This window comes from Anarhichas minor, unplaced genomic scaffold (genome assembly GCF_050575085.1).
Source record: "Anarhichas minor isolate MPS153535 unplaced genomic scaffold, ASM5057508v1 ptg000136l, whole genome shotgun sequence".
Taxonomy (NCBI): domain Eukaryota; kingdom Metazoa; phylum Chordata; class Actinopteri; order Perciformes; family Anarhichadidae; genus Anarhichas; species Anarhichas minor.
The window spans coordinates 1708452-1725513 of record NW_027466582.1 but is presented as its reverse complement, the minus strand read 5'-3'; the positions used below and the strand labels follow the sequence as shown (position 1 = coordinate 1725513).

At 42.8% G+C, this 17062-nt stretch overlaps 1 protein-coding gene across 1 annotated transcript; it reads left to right on the top strand.

Annotated features, from left to right (window-relative positions):
* Positions 1 to 1493: 1493 nt before the first annotated feature.
* On the top strand, positions 1494 to 16809 carry LOC142942026 (gamma-aminobutyric acid receptor subunit rho-2-like). The gene is made up of 9 exons (XM_076084183.1): positions 1494 to 1615; positions 3168 to 3274; positions 8975 to 9042; positions 12260 to 12483; positions 12614 to 12696; positions 13691 to 13831; positions 15040 to 15192; positions 16197 to 16405; positions 16501 to 16809. The coding sequence occupies exons 1-9, from the start codon at positions 1494 to 1496 to the stop codon at positions 16807 to 16809; spliced, it is 1416 nt and encodes a 471-aa protein (XP_075940298.1).
* The last annotated feature ends 253 nt before the right edge of the window (positions 16810 to 17062 follow it).

Genomic DNA, 17062 nt, shown 5'->3' with positions numbered 1-17062 from the left:
GTTTTGACGGGATAATACTTTTTAATCTCTTGAGATCAAAAACACTTGGAAGTGACGGGACAGAATGTTCCTCAGCATCCACAAGGACTGAAGTTGAGCGCTTAAGTAAGGACACGGGGCCGACACTGTAATGCTTGACTGTTTGATGTCAAGAAAAAAAACAATCAGATCAACATCTTTTTAAAAATAATCATCAAGGACCTGTAGTGAAATGGTGCAGACGGCAGCTGCTGTTCTCCAGTCCACAGAGGAAAGTGGATTTGGCAATTTTAGTAGGCAACCCGTATAAAAGGTGCCCTCAGTAGAGTGCAGATGTCCTCCAGGTGAGTCTACAACGACCAACGACCACTGCTGCGATGTGTGATTGAATCAATGCGACCACAAGTGGCTAACCCCTCGTCTATACACATGTATTTCAAACTCAAAAAACAAGCAGCAGTGTATGCATGCAATCAACTTGAAGTCATCGTATAAAAGATGTCATATATGATCTTGCAAAAAATCCGTTAGCTGTGAGCCGAACACAACGTCTTAAACAATAAAAGTGAGCTGTTAGGTATGCAGCAGTGTCTGAACTGGTGGTACCGTTAGCCAAACACACCAGGTGTCGGTAAGGGTAGTAAGTGAGGAGTCAGCAGGCAATGAATGGCTGAATAAAACAGGTAGTTAAAGGTGTTTTAAGAAAGCGTGAGTCACCGCAACCACAAGAGATCCTCGAGCATGCAGCCATAACTGGGAACCCAAAATATTATGCAGTTTGCTGCAGCAGAATGCGAGATTTTCTAAAGCTGTTTCACATCTTCTGAAAACTTCTCTCTCCAGACTCTGGGCGGTTGTGGTGAAATTAAACCTGGAGCGACACAGATGTGGACGTTGACACGTTTTACAGCTTGAGATGAAGTCTTTAGGTCATGCTGTCCTCCACTGCAAACAAATAAAATAAAGGATCAAATGTTCCAGACTCCAGACTGTTCCAGATTTAATCAGTTTACATGTTCATGCAGTTTCTTTATCAATAATATCAGATCAAGTGATACGTTTTATAATATGATGGTCTGTGAAAATCCCCAAAAAAGAAGCTGCAGCAGGAATTTGAGACTTCATGTTCTGCCTTGTCTCAGCAGTGTCTCTGCCTCTAACGACTCATCAGGGGGGGGACGGGACATGTTTTCTCTTTTGCATCGCGCTGCCTGTGGTGCTGATGCTGCGCGCGCGCCTGAGCCGGAAAAAACAAAACAGCCGCCGCTCTGGAGGCTGAAGACCAATCAGCGCGCTTATCAGACTCCACCATCCCGTCTCTCTCTCTCTCTCTCTCTCTCTCTCTCTCTCTCTCTCTCTCGCAAATCACCCGGCGCACTTGTTCCCTCACAGTCTCCCTCACACTCTTCCTCCCTCTTTTTGCCTCCGACATATGAAGATGGTACCGTGCACAGTGCGTCCTGCACGCGAACCAAAGGCGCTCACCGACTCGCTGCGGGACTTTTGAACTCACCATGCCCGGTTACGCGAGGTTCCTGCTCGTGCTGCTGTGTCTGATCCTGCTCGGGGAGTGCCGGAGACACAAAAGTAGGAGAAAGCGGTGGTCTGCGCCGGCGGAGACTCACAAGCCCGGCAAGTAAGTACCGATAACGATGCTTTTTAGTTGATGTTGATTGAACTCTGACCTTTCGGAGATCATCATAGGGACAAATGTCCTGCAGGAGAGCGATGATCATCACTTTTATCAGCAGCACATTTACGCGCAACTCTGCGCAACAGACCAATTAATTAACACTTCTATGAGTTTGACAGCGAACAGTTTGCTGATTTCCAACATTAGCATGCATTCTGCACATGGCCAAAACCTTTTTTTCCTTTCAATCTAAAGTCACGTTGTGGCTGAAAGGACCCTTCACATTTATTTATGGGAACCAAACTGTGAGTAGAAAACACCTGCCGTATTTTCTGCATTATCTTTATTGGGATTGGCTTGAGGGTAACGAGAGTCTCCAAACGGGGAGGCTGAGAGTGGTATTCTTCCCTGACTGTCACACTGCTGTCAGCAGGATTAAACATCCCTCAGCAGCAGCTGTAGCTTTGTCCTCATGTAATGTGCATGAATTTATTGTACAAAACATGGATTTAATGTCTTCCCCCGCATATTAGGGCTTCAAATTTCCAATTAATGATTTAATCTTCCTATTATTTTCTCCTGTCATCGTTTTGTCTACATTGTCGGTCTTTTGTCTTTAAGTTGTTTGTGTCCAACCAACAAAACCCAAAGATATTTAATTTACTATCAGAGAAGACTTAGAAAAAATTGCAAATGTTCATTTTTGAGAAGCTAAAACACCCAAAAATGTTGGTATTTTTGCTTGGAAAATGATTAAATGTTTCTTACGGCATTCAAAGCATATCTATTTATTTTCTCTATTTATTTAATCAATGATCATAACATGATACTAAGAAGATGAGGAATATAGTTTTTTACTGCTGTATTAATGCTCTGAATATCGTATAGGCTATACAACCTTAAAGTATTAATCTAAGAAGTCACAGTTGTTGCTGGTCATCTTTCTGTTTTTTCAGCACTACTACATAGTCAGTTCTAGTTTCACCTCTTATTTTTCTTTATTTCAAAGCTTATTTTTTTATTGCAAAACCAATTGGTTTTAAAATAAGCTTTGCTTCAAACATAAAAATGTACATGACAAAAAAATCTCATTCAACCCTGGTACCCTGTTCAAGTACAAAACAACAAACAGTTCAAAACATCAAGATTGTATTTTTAATACAATTCTGTAAAGACAAAATATCAGAGGGCTTCACATTTGCAGTTTAGGAACTTCATAAGTCTGATGAGTGTTTTTTACTGTCATCAAATCCTATGTGTACACCAGAAACCACAATAAATGCATCTTACTCACAAAGGCTGATATCGTCCTCTTTGCCAAAGATCCCCATTAAAAACACATCAATGAGGCTCACTGTTGCACTGGGTGACATGTTCCTTAATTTCACAAACACACAAAGTTTATTTTAACTCAATCCCACACACACACCGTCCTCACTAGAGCGCCAAAAGTGGATTAATCCGCCGCTGAAAGTAGTCCCCCGACAAATGCACCACTTCCTTACTGTAAAAAAACGACAGTGATGAAACTCTAATGGCTCCTCTCTCCTCTCAGCCCTCTGTCCAAGAAGGCCTCGGATGGAACCAAATCCCGAAAGGTGAAGACCAGCCACCTTCTGCGCATAGACGAGCACGACTTCACCATGAGGCCCGCCTTCGCAGGTGAGCTCTGTGAGCTTTAGGGGACTTTGCCGCTGCGATCATGTCGGCGGCAACGTGACAATTATTTGCTGTTTCTTTAAAGAAGAACAACAGGAGAGTAGGGTTCACCATGTTGTTGAAGCTGAGTGTGAAGCAGGCGGTAACCTCGGGTTCTGCCGAGTGAAGCCGATGCGGAAGTGTCTTAAAAGCTGCATTCTCTCTAATGACCACCAGGGGGCGACTCCTCTGGTTGTATAGAAGTCTATGAGAAAATGACTCTACTTCTCTCTTGATTTATTACCTCAGTAAACATTGTAAACATGAGTTTATGGTCTCAATCTCTAGTTTCAAGTCTTCTTCAGTACAGCATGATGTTCATTTAGTACATTATGGTCCATTTAGAGTCAAACAGACCATAAAGCAGGGGATGCTTTAGGGCGGGGCAACTGTGATTGACAGGGAGACATATACGACATCTCTACATCACTCATCCACAGTCCAAATGTGGTCAGTTCTGTTCACTGGTTACAAAAAACAAGATGGCGTTGGTCGTAATCCAAGATGGTGACGGCAAAATCGCCGAACTCGAGGCTTCATTACGTCAGTCCACAAACTAATGAGTGACGTCACTACGACTACGTCCACTTCTTATAAACAGTCTGTGGTATGAAGTGAATGTTGATGCCGTGCTGAGTTGGGAGAGAGCAGGTTTATTTTTTCCCTACTTCATCTCTTCCGTTCAGCTCACAAACCGAAAGAGCACTGAAATAAACGACATGTGGAGCCCAACATGGCCCCAAGATAGAGGAAACAAAGAAAGCCGGATCTACTGCACAGTAAATACATTCTGACACGGAGCTGAGCAGATGTCATCGTCTAGAGAAAGCTCTTCCCTCTGAGGCCGTTAATTGTCACCTCTGGTTGTTTGTATCTTCCACTTAAATGTACTCAAGTAAAAGTACTGTTACTGTACGAGCCATGTTTTTGATTTGTTTAAGTGTTGTATGCCTCCAAGGACTAGGTGGTGTTTTGGTCAACGTATCCTCATACAATAATACGTTACTCCCTTATTTTTTGTGCATTTTCCTCAGCAACACGTATCAATTGCCACTTGTTACATGAATACGGTCTTTTCAAAATACACTTCACAGGAAAGTATTAGTAACATCACATCTAAACAATTCAGATCAATAAGCAGCCAGTAGCGGCTAAAGAGGAGGACTTCTAATCGCTAAAGTTACTTTGCAAAAAAACAAATACTCAAGTGGAAGTAAAATTAGGCATCAAAATAGCTACTTGAGAAATTGTATTTACTGAAAAAATCACTTGAGTAACGAATAACTTATGAAATAATAAAGTGGAATTGTTTTAAACACACTTAAAGGATCCGCAGGAACCTTTTTAACAGAGACAGGACGAGTATAGTAGTACCCAGGCGGCAACCTCCGGTTCTGACAAGGCCAATCCAGAAGTGTCTTGCATTCCCTCTAATGGCCATCAGGGGGCGACTCCTTTGGCTGCAAAAAGAAGTCCGATTGTATGGAAGTTACAAGTGCAATGGATAGAACTAATGGAGGAAAAGTAATGATTTTTCTCTGTATTTACTCAAGTAAGAGTAAAGCACGTTTGTTACATTAGAACTACTGTGACAAGTACAATTTACTCAAAAGAGTTACTTGAGTACCTGTAACGGAGTAACTGTAACTCAGTCATACGCCAAAAGTCGACGTTGGCTCTGTGTGTGTTCTCGCTCTGTACACCTTGAATGTCAGGAAAACGACACTGCTGCTGGGATTTGGGGGAGGCAATTAAAAATAAGAAGCTTATTTGTTGAACCAAAGCGGCCTATTCTCTGGTATTTAGCATGTTTCAGCACAGGAGGAGGTGGCGAGCTAAATGAAACGTCCCACAGTGAATTTCATGCTCCTCTGGGACTCCAGTCGCGGCCACAGATGGGAGCGGGGAACACTTTGGTTTTTTTTTTTTGCCCGGCGTCTGAAAGCTTTTGTTTGCCGACGCAGGCAGCTTCTTCTGCAGCAGAAGAAGAAGAATAATGGGATTGTTTTATTCAAACATCATCACAAGCTGACTGGTGTGAGCGCCCAGTGAGACTGCCATGTGGTTCCCATCTGGCTTCAGAAGGAGCGACTGCAGTGTTACTCATGAAAGCCTCTTACACGGTGGCGCCTTCCGGTTATGGAGAGCAACGCCGCTGCGTGCCAACGGGGGTGTCAGTGTCAGTTCATTTTCCAAAAAGTGCACAATAAACCGCTTTGTTGTGAAGATATTAAATAGAGAAATGTTAATTGCTTGGCTAAGATTCTTCCACAATGCCTGCGAGAGAGACTGTCGGTGATGTTCATGTTATCAATGGTGTGCAGGTGGAGCGGCAAGTCTTGATAAGGTGTCTGTCATTCGCCTTAAAAGCACCTGAAGTGATCCAATTGGACGGGTTCTGACTGCGGAAGCTGAAGCGAGGAATATTTGTCATCGCATCCAGTTGTGATTTCTTGTTTACATCTATTTATGGAGCTCCTCCTTTCCCGTCTGCCTCGGGTTTTAAAGGAAAACATCTGATGAGGTGGATGGATCCGTCACGCGTTAGTCACATTTGCATTAAAGAAGCAGCGTGTTTTCCCCTCATTTCTCCCCCACGGGATTCTGAAGGACCCCACACCAAACGCATCCTTTCACTTGAATTTCTTTCTAGCCGCTGCAGCATATAGTGTCTAATGCTGTCTAATCCAGCCAGGGTAAACCAACAGTGGATTTACAGCTGCTAATCCATGAAAAGAGGAGCAGTCCAGCATCATTAATGGGAATGGATAAGTTGTTTTTTCTCCCTCTATTCTGGACACACGTGTTGAAATTACATGAGGACAATTCAGCCTGCGTTATTCAACAGATGACATAAAGTGTAGCTGTGATTGGAGATATTTTCCTTTCTGTCAAAGCTTTTATAAGATTAATTTATGTTTCAGGATCAGCTGTGTTGTGTGTGATGAGGATGATTGACGGGTTTATATATCCGGTAAACCTCAAAGGAAAAGAGGGGAAATAACAAATTCTTTCTCTTCCAAATAAAAAGGTTACAAAAACCTGAGCCAGCCCTAAATATAAACCTGAGCCAGCCCTAACTATAAACCTGAGCCAGCCCTAACTATAAACCTGAGCCAGCCCTAACTATAAACCTGACATGACTGACTAATGACTCACGTGACTATTATATAAATAAATTAATATTATATTATATAAATTGAATTACACGCGCAGCCATTTTCTCACTTCCTGTAGTGGAATCTATCCATTCAGGTAGTTTTATGGGTTGTATGTGTTCAGCTGTAGAGAGGAATTGTCTCAGAGATGTCTGAGCCCTAAATATTGATATTGATCTTGTAATATCACAAACCGAAACACACTGAATCCTGAACTATTTCTTTAAAGGCTGCAGCAGTTTTTCAAATAGGGTATTTGATGCTTTTATTAGATAGTGGACAATGTAGACATGACAGGAAATTAGGCAATAAAGGTTCCCGACCAGATGCAAACTGTGGTAGCAGAAGTCTCAAAGATGGATATCTTCAAACCTGGACACACAAAACCAAAACTACAGTATCCTGCATGGCTGCTCTGAAACCCTGGACCTCACGGGCAAGTTGGTTTGTAGTGATTTGACTAATTTGTTAGAGAGTACTGTATGTGCCACTAAATCAGAGTCTTAATAGAAATGAAAAGGGCCTTCAGGCTCTGTCTAGCCGATGGACCCTACATGAGATATTCTGTATAAATTGTTGATCAAATTACCACAAATTGATTTCACACACTTCAAACTTCCAGCGAAGCAGTACTATCTGGGGTAATATATGATGTATTATAGGAAAATTATGACAAAGCTGCCAAGTGTCTTCTGGTGTGCACGGTACATAATGAGCACTTGAAGGAACGAGGCCATCGGGGGGCCCACAGCTCATTTTCTCCTCAGGCGCCTAATGGATGAATCCGGCCCTGCTTGGGGGAACTGGCCCTTTTATTTCTTTATTTTTATTTTGCTATATGCCGGCTCAGAAAGTTTCATTAGTTTAGTAGAAAGTAGAAAAACAGGATGAAAAACTGCCTTCACAAGGGAAATATTCCTCTATAGCCTAATTTAATATGTCTTTAATATGCCTGAAGATCTGCTGGTACACATCAAAATAATAGTCCCTCCCTAACACTGAAATCCTGTATTTTCTCAAATTAATGTTCATTATGTAGCCTACAAGTATAACTTTCTTAATTAGACAAATTTCACCCACAGGGATGAACAAAAGTCTAAACACACAGTGACTCAAATAATTAGCCTGATGAAAAATGCAGTAGCTGGATAAATCCCCCACGTGTAGCTAATAAAGTTTAGGTTCCGTTGTAAATGCATATAATTTGTGTGCTTTTGTTTTCGCCTTGACGATAATCCCATTATAAATAGAACGACGTGGTGTTAAATGACGCCGTTGGGGTTTAGCCGGGCTCTCAGGAAAGCAGAACCGTGAAACTATCAGTACGGCTCTTCTGCACGCTGCATGCGCCCATAAACAGGCTGCTTTTAGCATTTTAACTTTGACTTATCGTGGTTGCTCCTCTGTGATGTTGATGCTCGGTGTTGTGGTGTTCATGCTTTGTGGGGGAAAACACTGGCTGGCAACACTCTCCCTTCATGCCCCATTTGAAAACAGGCCACACGGAAGTGCTACCGAGGGCTACGAGGGCCAGCAGGAATTATGAAGCGGAGCATCTCTGTGACGCATTCGTGGGTCTCATCTGATGATCGGTGACGTGGAATAATTCGCTGATGCTGTCAGCTGAAAATAGCAAATGGAAATCTTCTGGCAAAACCACACGCAGGACATTTCATGTGTGTCTGATTGTCCCGTGTGAACACACACACACACCCCTCCGTTTTTCAGCCTCGATCTGAAGCCAACATTTTGAACATTGTTGCACAGAAAACAAACCCTCTAATTTAGGGCAGAGCTTTTTTGTGTCCTTACGGACTCCGATTGGTTTCCAGCTGTGGCCTCCTGTGATCCAGCTGCAGGGAGGGCTGGAAGCATTGCTGTTCCAGGCTTTTTTTTTTTCTCAGCAGGTGTCTGGTGTTACGTCCACTGAGGCAACACATCAACAGGAGCTCAAAGCCTTGCTTGAATCTGGCTCGTGATATGCAACATATGGTGTGAGCACGAGTAGGGAGGACACTCTGCTGACAGCTGGAACTGGGCACGAGTTGACGTCCCCTCTTCCAGGTAGCAGCTTTGCTGGGCCACCAGTTGGGTAACGCTGGCACCCTCGCTGCTGCTCAGATTAATACTACAGCCGTCAATGTGCCTTTAATACAATCATGACACAAGGGTCGGGGGAATATGTGATAAGGATACTCTTCCATATAACTGTACATCCCAAACCCCTCTGTTGATATGCTCCAGCTGAGGCCGAGTGCAATTGTTTTTCGGCACTCCAATGACAGCGTCAACCAATCATTTGTTGTTTCACCCTGTTTCGTTCCATCGAAAGCAAGTGCCTTTAGCCGGTTCCCAGTGCTATTTAACGACATAACCCAGGAGCTATATTTCTCTTCAGATCTACCTGGTTCTGATAAGTTAAAGATGTAACTTCAAAACAAACTGAGGTAGACGAGGGGCCTGAAATATTCTAATCTATGTGCATCTGTTTGATATGTATCTGCAGGTCCAGCTGTCCCCGTTGGAGTGGATGTTCAGGTGGAGAGCTTGGACAGCATATCGGAGGTAGACATGGTAAGTGGCTTAAATGTGTAAAAGACATACGGTACACTACACACAGTGGGTTTGAGGGGGGAAATGGATTACAAATAATGTAGGTGCTGTAATCTGACAGCAAAAATAACTATCTGCTGCAGATGTACTCTTAGAAATAAGGTTTCCAAACAAGTTCTTGAGAAGTGTTCGATTAAGAACCCCTTTCATCCAAAGAACCCTTTTTTGGAAGAAAGAGTTCTTCAAGGATTTTTGAAAGATTTTAAAGATCCTCCCAGTGATTATGAACCAGGATTGTTGTGGGTTGAGCACCTTGGAGCCTCACGAGGAACCCTGGGTGGATTCTAGATGAAAGCTTTGGAATATAAAATGGTTCTCGGTAGAACCCCCTGGATGGATTCTAGATAAAAGCCTTCGATATAACAGGATCTTGGTCAAAGATCTTCTTGTTAGCACCCTTCGACGGTGGAAAGGTTCTAGAAAGGATCCATTACACCATAGAAGGGTTGTCTGTAAAAACCTCTCATAGGAGGTTCTGGGTGGAACAGATAGTTTTAGGTATAATCCTTCGTGTTGGATTCTAGGCACCACCCCCTGAAATGGTTCCAGGTGGAACAGAAACCTAAAAGGGTTCTCCTATGGGGACAAGCCAAGGAACTCTATATGGTTCTAGTTACCACATTTATTTCAATGTACTGAAAATAACTATTATATAATAATATCTATTGCTATTAGAGCTGCAACAATTAATTGATTAATCGAACTGTTAAATTAATCATCAACTATTTTGATAATCGATTAATCGGTAAAGAAACATTTGTTTCTCAGATTTCAGCTTTTTAAATGTGAATATTTTCAGGTTTCTTTACTCCTTCGTGACAGTAAACTGAATATATTTGAGTTGTGGACAAATGAGACATTTGAGGACATCTTTTTGGGCTTTGGGAAAATCTGATTATCAGACATTTTATAGACAAAATAACTCGAGTAATCGAGTAAATAATGAAAATAATAGTTAGTTGTTTTTAGAATAGATTCAGTTTGGGCGTAAAAGTGAAGGATTACTTGGATTATTCTCTTTAAAGCAAAGACCAACAACAAACTCAAAGCAATGAGATTATGGGAGAATAGACACATAATATAATCATTAGCGCTACTATTCCAGTGGATTGTTACTGGTGGCAAATGTATACCCCCAAAAAAATCTATGACAGCCGTGGAAGTTGCTGACTTTGACAAATGAGCTCATACTGCTTCAACACATGGGGGAGAAGCAGCTAATGAGGCAGGAACCCTCATTAACAGCATGAGGATGAACACATGAGCACAACAATGACTAAGACTATGGGGACACGTGTCTTCTCAATCCAATTTTTTTTGATTGGACTCATAAGATCAGAGCCTGAAAACAGTTCACAGTAATCCGTTGTCCTTTATCGGATATCTGTGTTCGGCTTTCTGCGCTTTGAACTGATGAATGTAACCTTTTAGTTATAGTCATTTAGCTGTTGTTTTCAGTTGGATTATCAGAATCAGATTATGAAAGCTCAATGGTAGGAATTGTTTATTTTGCAGAGTAATGTAATTAAATCAACCTTCTGTTCTGGAACCAAAAATTGGATCCAAAACCGCCGTCCTGATGTTGTGTAAGCTCCGGTTTGCAAGGACGACCAAGGATTACATTTAATTTAGATCCCAGTGTGTATTTAATTGTTTTGGAGCAGAGGGGGAGGGGGAGGGGGGGTATGAATGATTCCGGACGACGGCTGCTCTTAATGACATTACGTCATATCACAAAGCTGCAGGATGCGGTTACACAGGAAACCATCTTTTGCTGTTTCATTTAGAGGTTTAACGTGTTCAGCAGAGACGAGATTTAAAAAAAATATATCACCTAATATATCATTTCTCATGAAAAGACCTAAACCAACGATGTGTCTGTTTGTCAATACTGTCTGACCTCCCTACTCTGTCTGTGGCTCTCAGCTCCAAGCCCATTGCTTCATATCTAAAACATTTCATAAAACCTCACAAGGCTCAGTCGTTTCCTCAAACAGCTGGCCATTGTAACAAGCTAGCTAACATTACCAAAACAGGAGAAAAGGGTAGAGGCGTTGCAGTGGTGGAAATAGTCAAACGAACTCATTCGTATCAATCTGCGAAACTTCAAGTTACGGTAGCGCTGCACTAAAATGATTAACTTCTCCATATATTTACCGTACATTTGGGAACGCCTTCCGCACGTTCTACACTGGACGATGTAGAGAGTGCAGTGACTTGAGCAAAGGTGCATTTTGTTGCTAATGAATTCAACTGTTCAAGTATTTCAGGGATTATGCAGCAGGAGGTTTCACAAAAACATGCAGTTGTAGCCCACACAGAAGTAGTGCATTTATTGAATTCAAACAGCAGCTACAAAAACAATTCTCTGAGCAGATAATATGGTTGGAATCTTAACATTGTCCATCAACTTTGACTGTGTTTGAGCACCAAGCATCATTGATGTAAATGCAGAGTCTACCTCCTCTCGACCCACCGGAGTCCTGCTGATCCCGCATGAACGATGTAGCCAGGTCAACCTCCCGATGTTGGATTAGCCTGAGGTCTCATATGTTCCAGACAGAATGTGTAACTTTTGTCTCACTTAACAAGATTCACCTTCCAGGACCCTCAAAATCAATTTGTCCTAGTTTTAAACAGCTAATGTGCTTGCAGTTATATAAATATTCAAGGATACGTTAAGATCACAGCACTTGAAACCATCTCTCATCAGTAAACTTACTACACATCACAGTTGTTACTCGCTGGACAGATTCAGACATGCCCCTGAACTCGTCGTCTTACGCAACATCAGAGGTACTTTTATGGTGGGTGCCAAGAGTGCAATGTGTTGCTGCTGCCATTATTCCAAACTGATCTGGTTTTATGTAATGCCATGAGGAGAGTGGGATAGAGGATGATCTGTGCAGCCGGGGGGAGGTGGGGGGGGGGGAGTAGTGCAGGAGTGCCTGCATAGCAACAGAGGTTGGAGGCCAGAAGACAAAGGTAATCTAGGACCAATGGAAGCTGTGGATTGAGGTTAGTTAACATATGTTCAGCACCTCTCTTGACCATGTATTTTTAGTCCATATAATGCAGCAGCAACGGGTCGCAGCTCTGTAATCCCATGGAATTCAATAAACCCAGAGGCTGTTTTCTGTATCTGTCACCCCTCCCCCCCACCCGCCCGCCCCCTCAGGACTTCACCATGACCCTGTATCTGAGGCACTACTGGAAGGACGAAAGGCTGGCCTTCCCGAGCTCCACCAACAAGAGCATGACCTTTGACGGGCGCCTGGTGAAGAAGATCTGGGTGCCCGACGTGTTCTTCGTCCACTCCAAGAGGTCTTTCATCCATGACACCACCACTGAAAACATCATGCTGCGTGTGTTTCCCGACGGTCACGTCCTGTACAGCCTGAGGTGAGGACACGCACACAGATATCTGCCATGTCGGGGCTTTTTCTCCCACCAACCAAATGCGACATGGCAGGCCTTGTTGCAGCATGCACAGAGCTGGTGATGTTTACGCTCTGCTGTCTCCCCCCCTCAGGGTTACAGTTACTGCTGCGTGCAACATGGATTTCAGTCGTTTCCCTTTGGACTCGCAGACGTGCACGCTGGAGCTGGAGAGCTGTAAGTACTCCACTCTATTGCTGAGAACATAGACAGTATATAAGAAGTGGATGTAGTCATCGTGACATAACTGATTTCTTTAGTTTTGAAGCCTTAAGTTTGGCATTTTGGCCGGCAAAATCCTGGCTTTTTGCAACCAATGAACAGAAGTGACCATATTTGAACTACAGAGGAGAGATATAGAGACGGCGTATACAGCTGTGCTAGAGACCTGCCAATCAAAAGGTGAAATGTTATTCATTACTGTTTTATTACTATTAACTGTTAGTTATCAGTAAGACGTGACAGGTGTTTTCACATGAGTGGGTATTCATCAGAATCAGAAATGGTTTATTGCCAAGTATGTTTGCAACAGGCGGTAAGTGTCTTAAAGCTGCATTCTCTCTAGTGTCCACCAGGGGGCGACTCCTCTGGTTGTATAGAAGTCTATGAGAAAATGACTCTACTTCTCTCTTGATTTATTACCTCAGTAAACATTGTAAACATGAGTTTATGGTCTCAATCTCTAGTTTCAAGTCTTCTTCAATACAGCATGATGTTCATTTAGTACATTATGGTCCATTTAGAGTCAAACAGACCATAAAGCAGGGGATGCTTTAGGGCGGGGCTACATTTTTATTGTCTACGTTGTCTCTACGTCACTCCTCCACAGTACAAATATGGTCACTTCTGTTCAGTGGTTGCAAAAAACCAGAAGGTGACAGCCAAAATGTCGAACTAGAGGCTTCAAAACCGCAGTCAACCAGCCCAGTTCTTTTATACAGTCTATGACTTTCACACACAAGGATTAGGACTTGGTGATTGTTACATGACAATAAACACAGTGCATCGGTACAAGACATGATTAAAATAAATGATGTGAAAATTTACAATATTGTCTATTGTTTTGATGCCTTTGGTTACAGGAAATCCTCACATACCTAAGCCTGTATCCATCCTACTACTGCAGCTGATACTGAACTCTATTCTTGCGTTCACGCGTTCTGTCCTTCAGACGCGTACACAGACGAAGACCTGATGCTGTATTGGAAAAGCGGCGACGAGTCCCTGAGCACCGACGACAGGATTTCTCTGTCTCAGTTCCTCATCCAGAAGTTCCACACTTCCTCCAGACTGGCGTTCTACAGCAGCACAGGTAGACAGACGGGCAAAACAACGCCGAGTTTACATAGAACTTTTTCTATAAGGCTGATATACCCGATGGTAAAAAATGGCTCCAATAGGAGCTCTAAAGACTTCATGCTCAGTGTGGCAATTAGTATTTTCACTAAGTTGTTGTTGTTATGAACCGAAACGGGAAGCACCTTAATGACTAATCCCGAGGCCCTGTGTTGTCGAGGGGCTACATGTCAAAATCTACTTTTAATACCATAAATATTTCAGTTGTAATTATGCTTACATGGTACATATTCTCAAACAAATTCATGTTTAATCAACGTATAACCAAGTTGGAGAACACTGTGGGACCTCTCTGCTGACGGGTTGATCAGACCCTGATATTAAAGATTCTGAAGTAATTGTGTTGGCTGAGTGGAACCTCAATGAGGGAAGACTTTAAATTAACATTACATTCTTTAATATCGCCTGCTCTCTTCTGCACTCAGTCAGTTGCAGGGAGTGCTTATTTTTCATTGCACTGTGCAAGAATATTTAATTTCTATATAATAGTATAATGTTTTTTCTCACAGTTTGATGTTCCTATCACGTTGCAAACGTTTCTAAAGGACAGTTCTTTGCCTTGTTGGATCTCCAATCTGCTCCTTTTCTGCCCTTTGACTCAAGGACATTGTTTCTCTAAACATTACAGTTTTCATGGTAGAAAATAGTGCTACGAAAGGAATGAAATTGTAACATATATTAATTATATTAATAAATATATAAAAGCTGAAAGCTGCTACTGAGTGAAGCTTCCAGTAAAAGCTCTGAAAATAATTGTTTGGCTTTGCCCAATGAGGTTTTACTCAACCCGGTGAGATTAGCACTGGATCCAGAGAAAAGCTGTTCCTCTGAGAAATGTTTTTGAATCAGAAACTCAGAAACTAGAACACTGATGTGAAAAAAACACCTTTTGGGCTATTTCAACATTTCCCTCATATTTCCCTCACATTGTTATTTGCTGCCTTACTTTGCTCTGCTGTCATAAATGTTGTTATCCGATGCAATTATCTCTTTACTATTCAGATGTTTGTTTTTTGTTTTATCGGCCCATCCAGATTTCTATCACCCCTTTGCAGATCAGTTCATTCCACCTGGCTCCGTGTTTATTGTGGTATCATTTCTGTTTTACCTCTGACACATAAAAGAACAAACCTTCTCGTTATTCTGCTTCTTCCCTGTCTCCAGGCTGGTACAACCGTCTGTACATCAACTTCACTCTGCGGCGTCACATCTTCTTTTTCCTGCTGCAGACCTACTTCCCCGCCACTCTGATGGTCATGCTGTCCTGGGTGTCCTTCTGGATCGACCGCAGGGCCGTCCCTGCCAGAGTCTCATTAGGTAACACGATGACCATCCTGCCTGTTCACATATATTATCAAAATGCCTTTGCCAAATACGTTCTGAAAATGCAAACATTTAACTCGTATGAAACATGGACAATACCAGCGGACATGAATGAACACATTTCTGGAGACCCTCTACAGACTTGTGTAGCTTATAGCGCCGACTGCTGACGGAACTACGCCGTAGCCACGTTTATTCACTCCAAACCAGTTTGCATTTCTTTATGCGCGACATTTCAAAATTCACTTGACAATTGAATTGCAACACGGCTATTGACTCTTGCTTGTTTAATCTGTACACAAGCAGGAATGTAATATGACAATTTGTGGTTTTAAGGGGAGTTACAGCATCAATGTTGGCAACTTAATGACTTTCTTGCTAGATTTAAGGACTTTCAAAACCCCTTTTAGTGTCTATTTTTTGTTAAAGCACATAGCGACAAATTTATTAGGTGGACCTTAACTCATCAGCCTTGAAGAAAGTCTCCAATTATTGTCAGTGAATGTTCTCTCATGTGTCTGTGGCGCTCTAGACGTATGCTTATGGACTTAGATATTTCCACTGGAACCCTGAAGTCGGGAGAACCTCACCAACCCCGACCAAAAGAAAAATCCAAGATTACTGCAGAAGTGAAATTTGTAATATTATACTGTTTATTAGCACTTCTGTCTTGTTTGTGTCTCATTAGACGTAAAAAACAAAGCTGTCCAAATTCCATCTGTGGACATGTTGCTGCGTGTTTGTATGCGCAAAATACAGCGTAACGGTTTGTTATCAACTGGTTTCTTTTCCGACTTGTTGTGCACCATGTCACATCATCCCCATTGTTTTGTCTGGGGCCACCTTCTCCTTTTCTTTTTTGTTTTTAACAGTTTCAGTTTCCCCAGTTTCTCGTCTCTGCCCTCCAAGTTCCAGAGGTTGATGTCTGTTCTGGACCGACGGAGATAAACATGGCCTCTTCATATTTCACACAAGGTGGTTTGTTCTCTGTGCTTCAGGTATAACCACGGTGCTCACCATGTCCACCATCATCACTGGAGTCAACGCCTCCATGCCCAGGGTGTCCTATATCAAAGCTGTGGACATTTACCTCTGGGTCAGTTTCGTCTTTGTCTTCCTCTCCGTGCTCGAGTACGCTGCCGTCAACTACCTGACGACGGTGAGGGACGGTAAAGACCGCAAGCTCAGAGAAAAAGCCAGGCAACAGGTACCATTTTTTAGAAACGACGTATGTCTCCCAAACGGTGCTTTCAACTTCTTATTCAATCCTGATTCCTTTTGCTCTCTTTTGCTCAGTCGCAGACACTCCCCTGCACCTGCGGCATGTCCCACGCCAGGACCATGATGCTGGATGGCACGTACAGCGAGGCGGACGCCAACAGCCTGGCGGGGTACACGCGGGGCTCCATTGCGGCCGAGGATTCGTCGGAAAAACAGGAGCGGATGGTGGTGCATCTCTCCCTGGACAAAGAGCCCACGGGGACCAAGAAGAAGGGCATCCGCGGCTTCCGGATCATCCAGAACACCCACGCCATCGACACCTCCTCTCGCATGATCTTCCCCGGCGCCTACATCCTGTTCAACCTGGTCTACTGGTGTGTGTACTGCTGAGCGTGTGCATTTGAGCCGAAACTGTAACAGTGAAGGACGAAAACTGTGAAATCTTTTTGTTTACCTTTGAAGAGAGAGATACAGCTGTTTCTATTCTGCATGTTCAAGTGGAGCAACGGGTTTCGACAGGATGGCAAAAGTAAATCAGCGGCTTCTGGGTGTGAATATCTCAGAACTCGGGCCCACATGTCATCGCTGGACTGGACCACTTAAACAGCTTCTCCTGCTTCACATGATTATATCACGAGCTCAT

Bases quoted from the DNA above. Each gene is read 5' to 3' on its own strand.
- LOC142942026 (XM_076084183.1), top strand. From the start codon at position 1,494: ATGCCCGGTTACGCGAGGTTCCTGCTCGTGCTGCTGTGTCTGATCCTG. The intron at 3,275-8,974 runs GTGAGCTCTGTG...ATGTATCTGCAG, and splicing joins CATGAGGCCCGCCTTCGCAG to GTCCAGCTGTCCCCGTTGGA. The intron at 12,697-13,690 runs GTAAGTACTCCA...TCTGTCCTTCAG, and splicing joins CACGCTGGAGCTGGAGAGCT to ACGCGTACACAGACGAAGAC.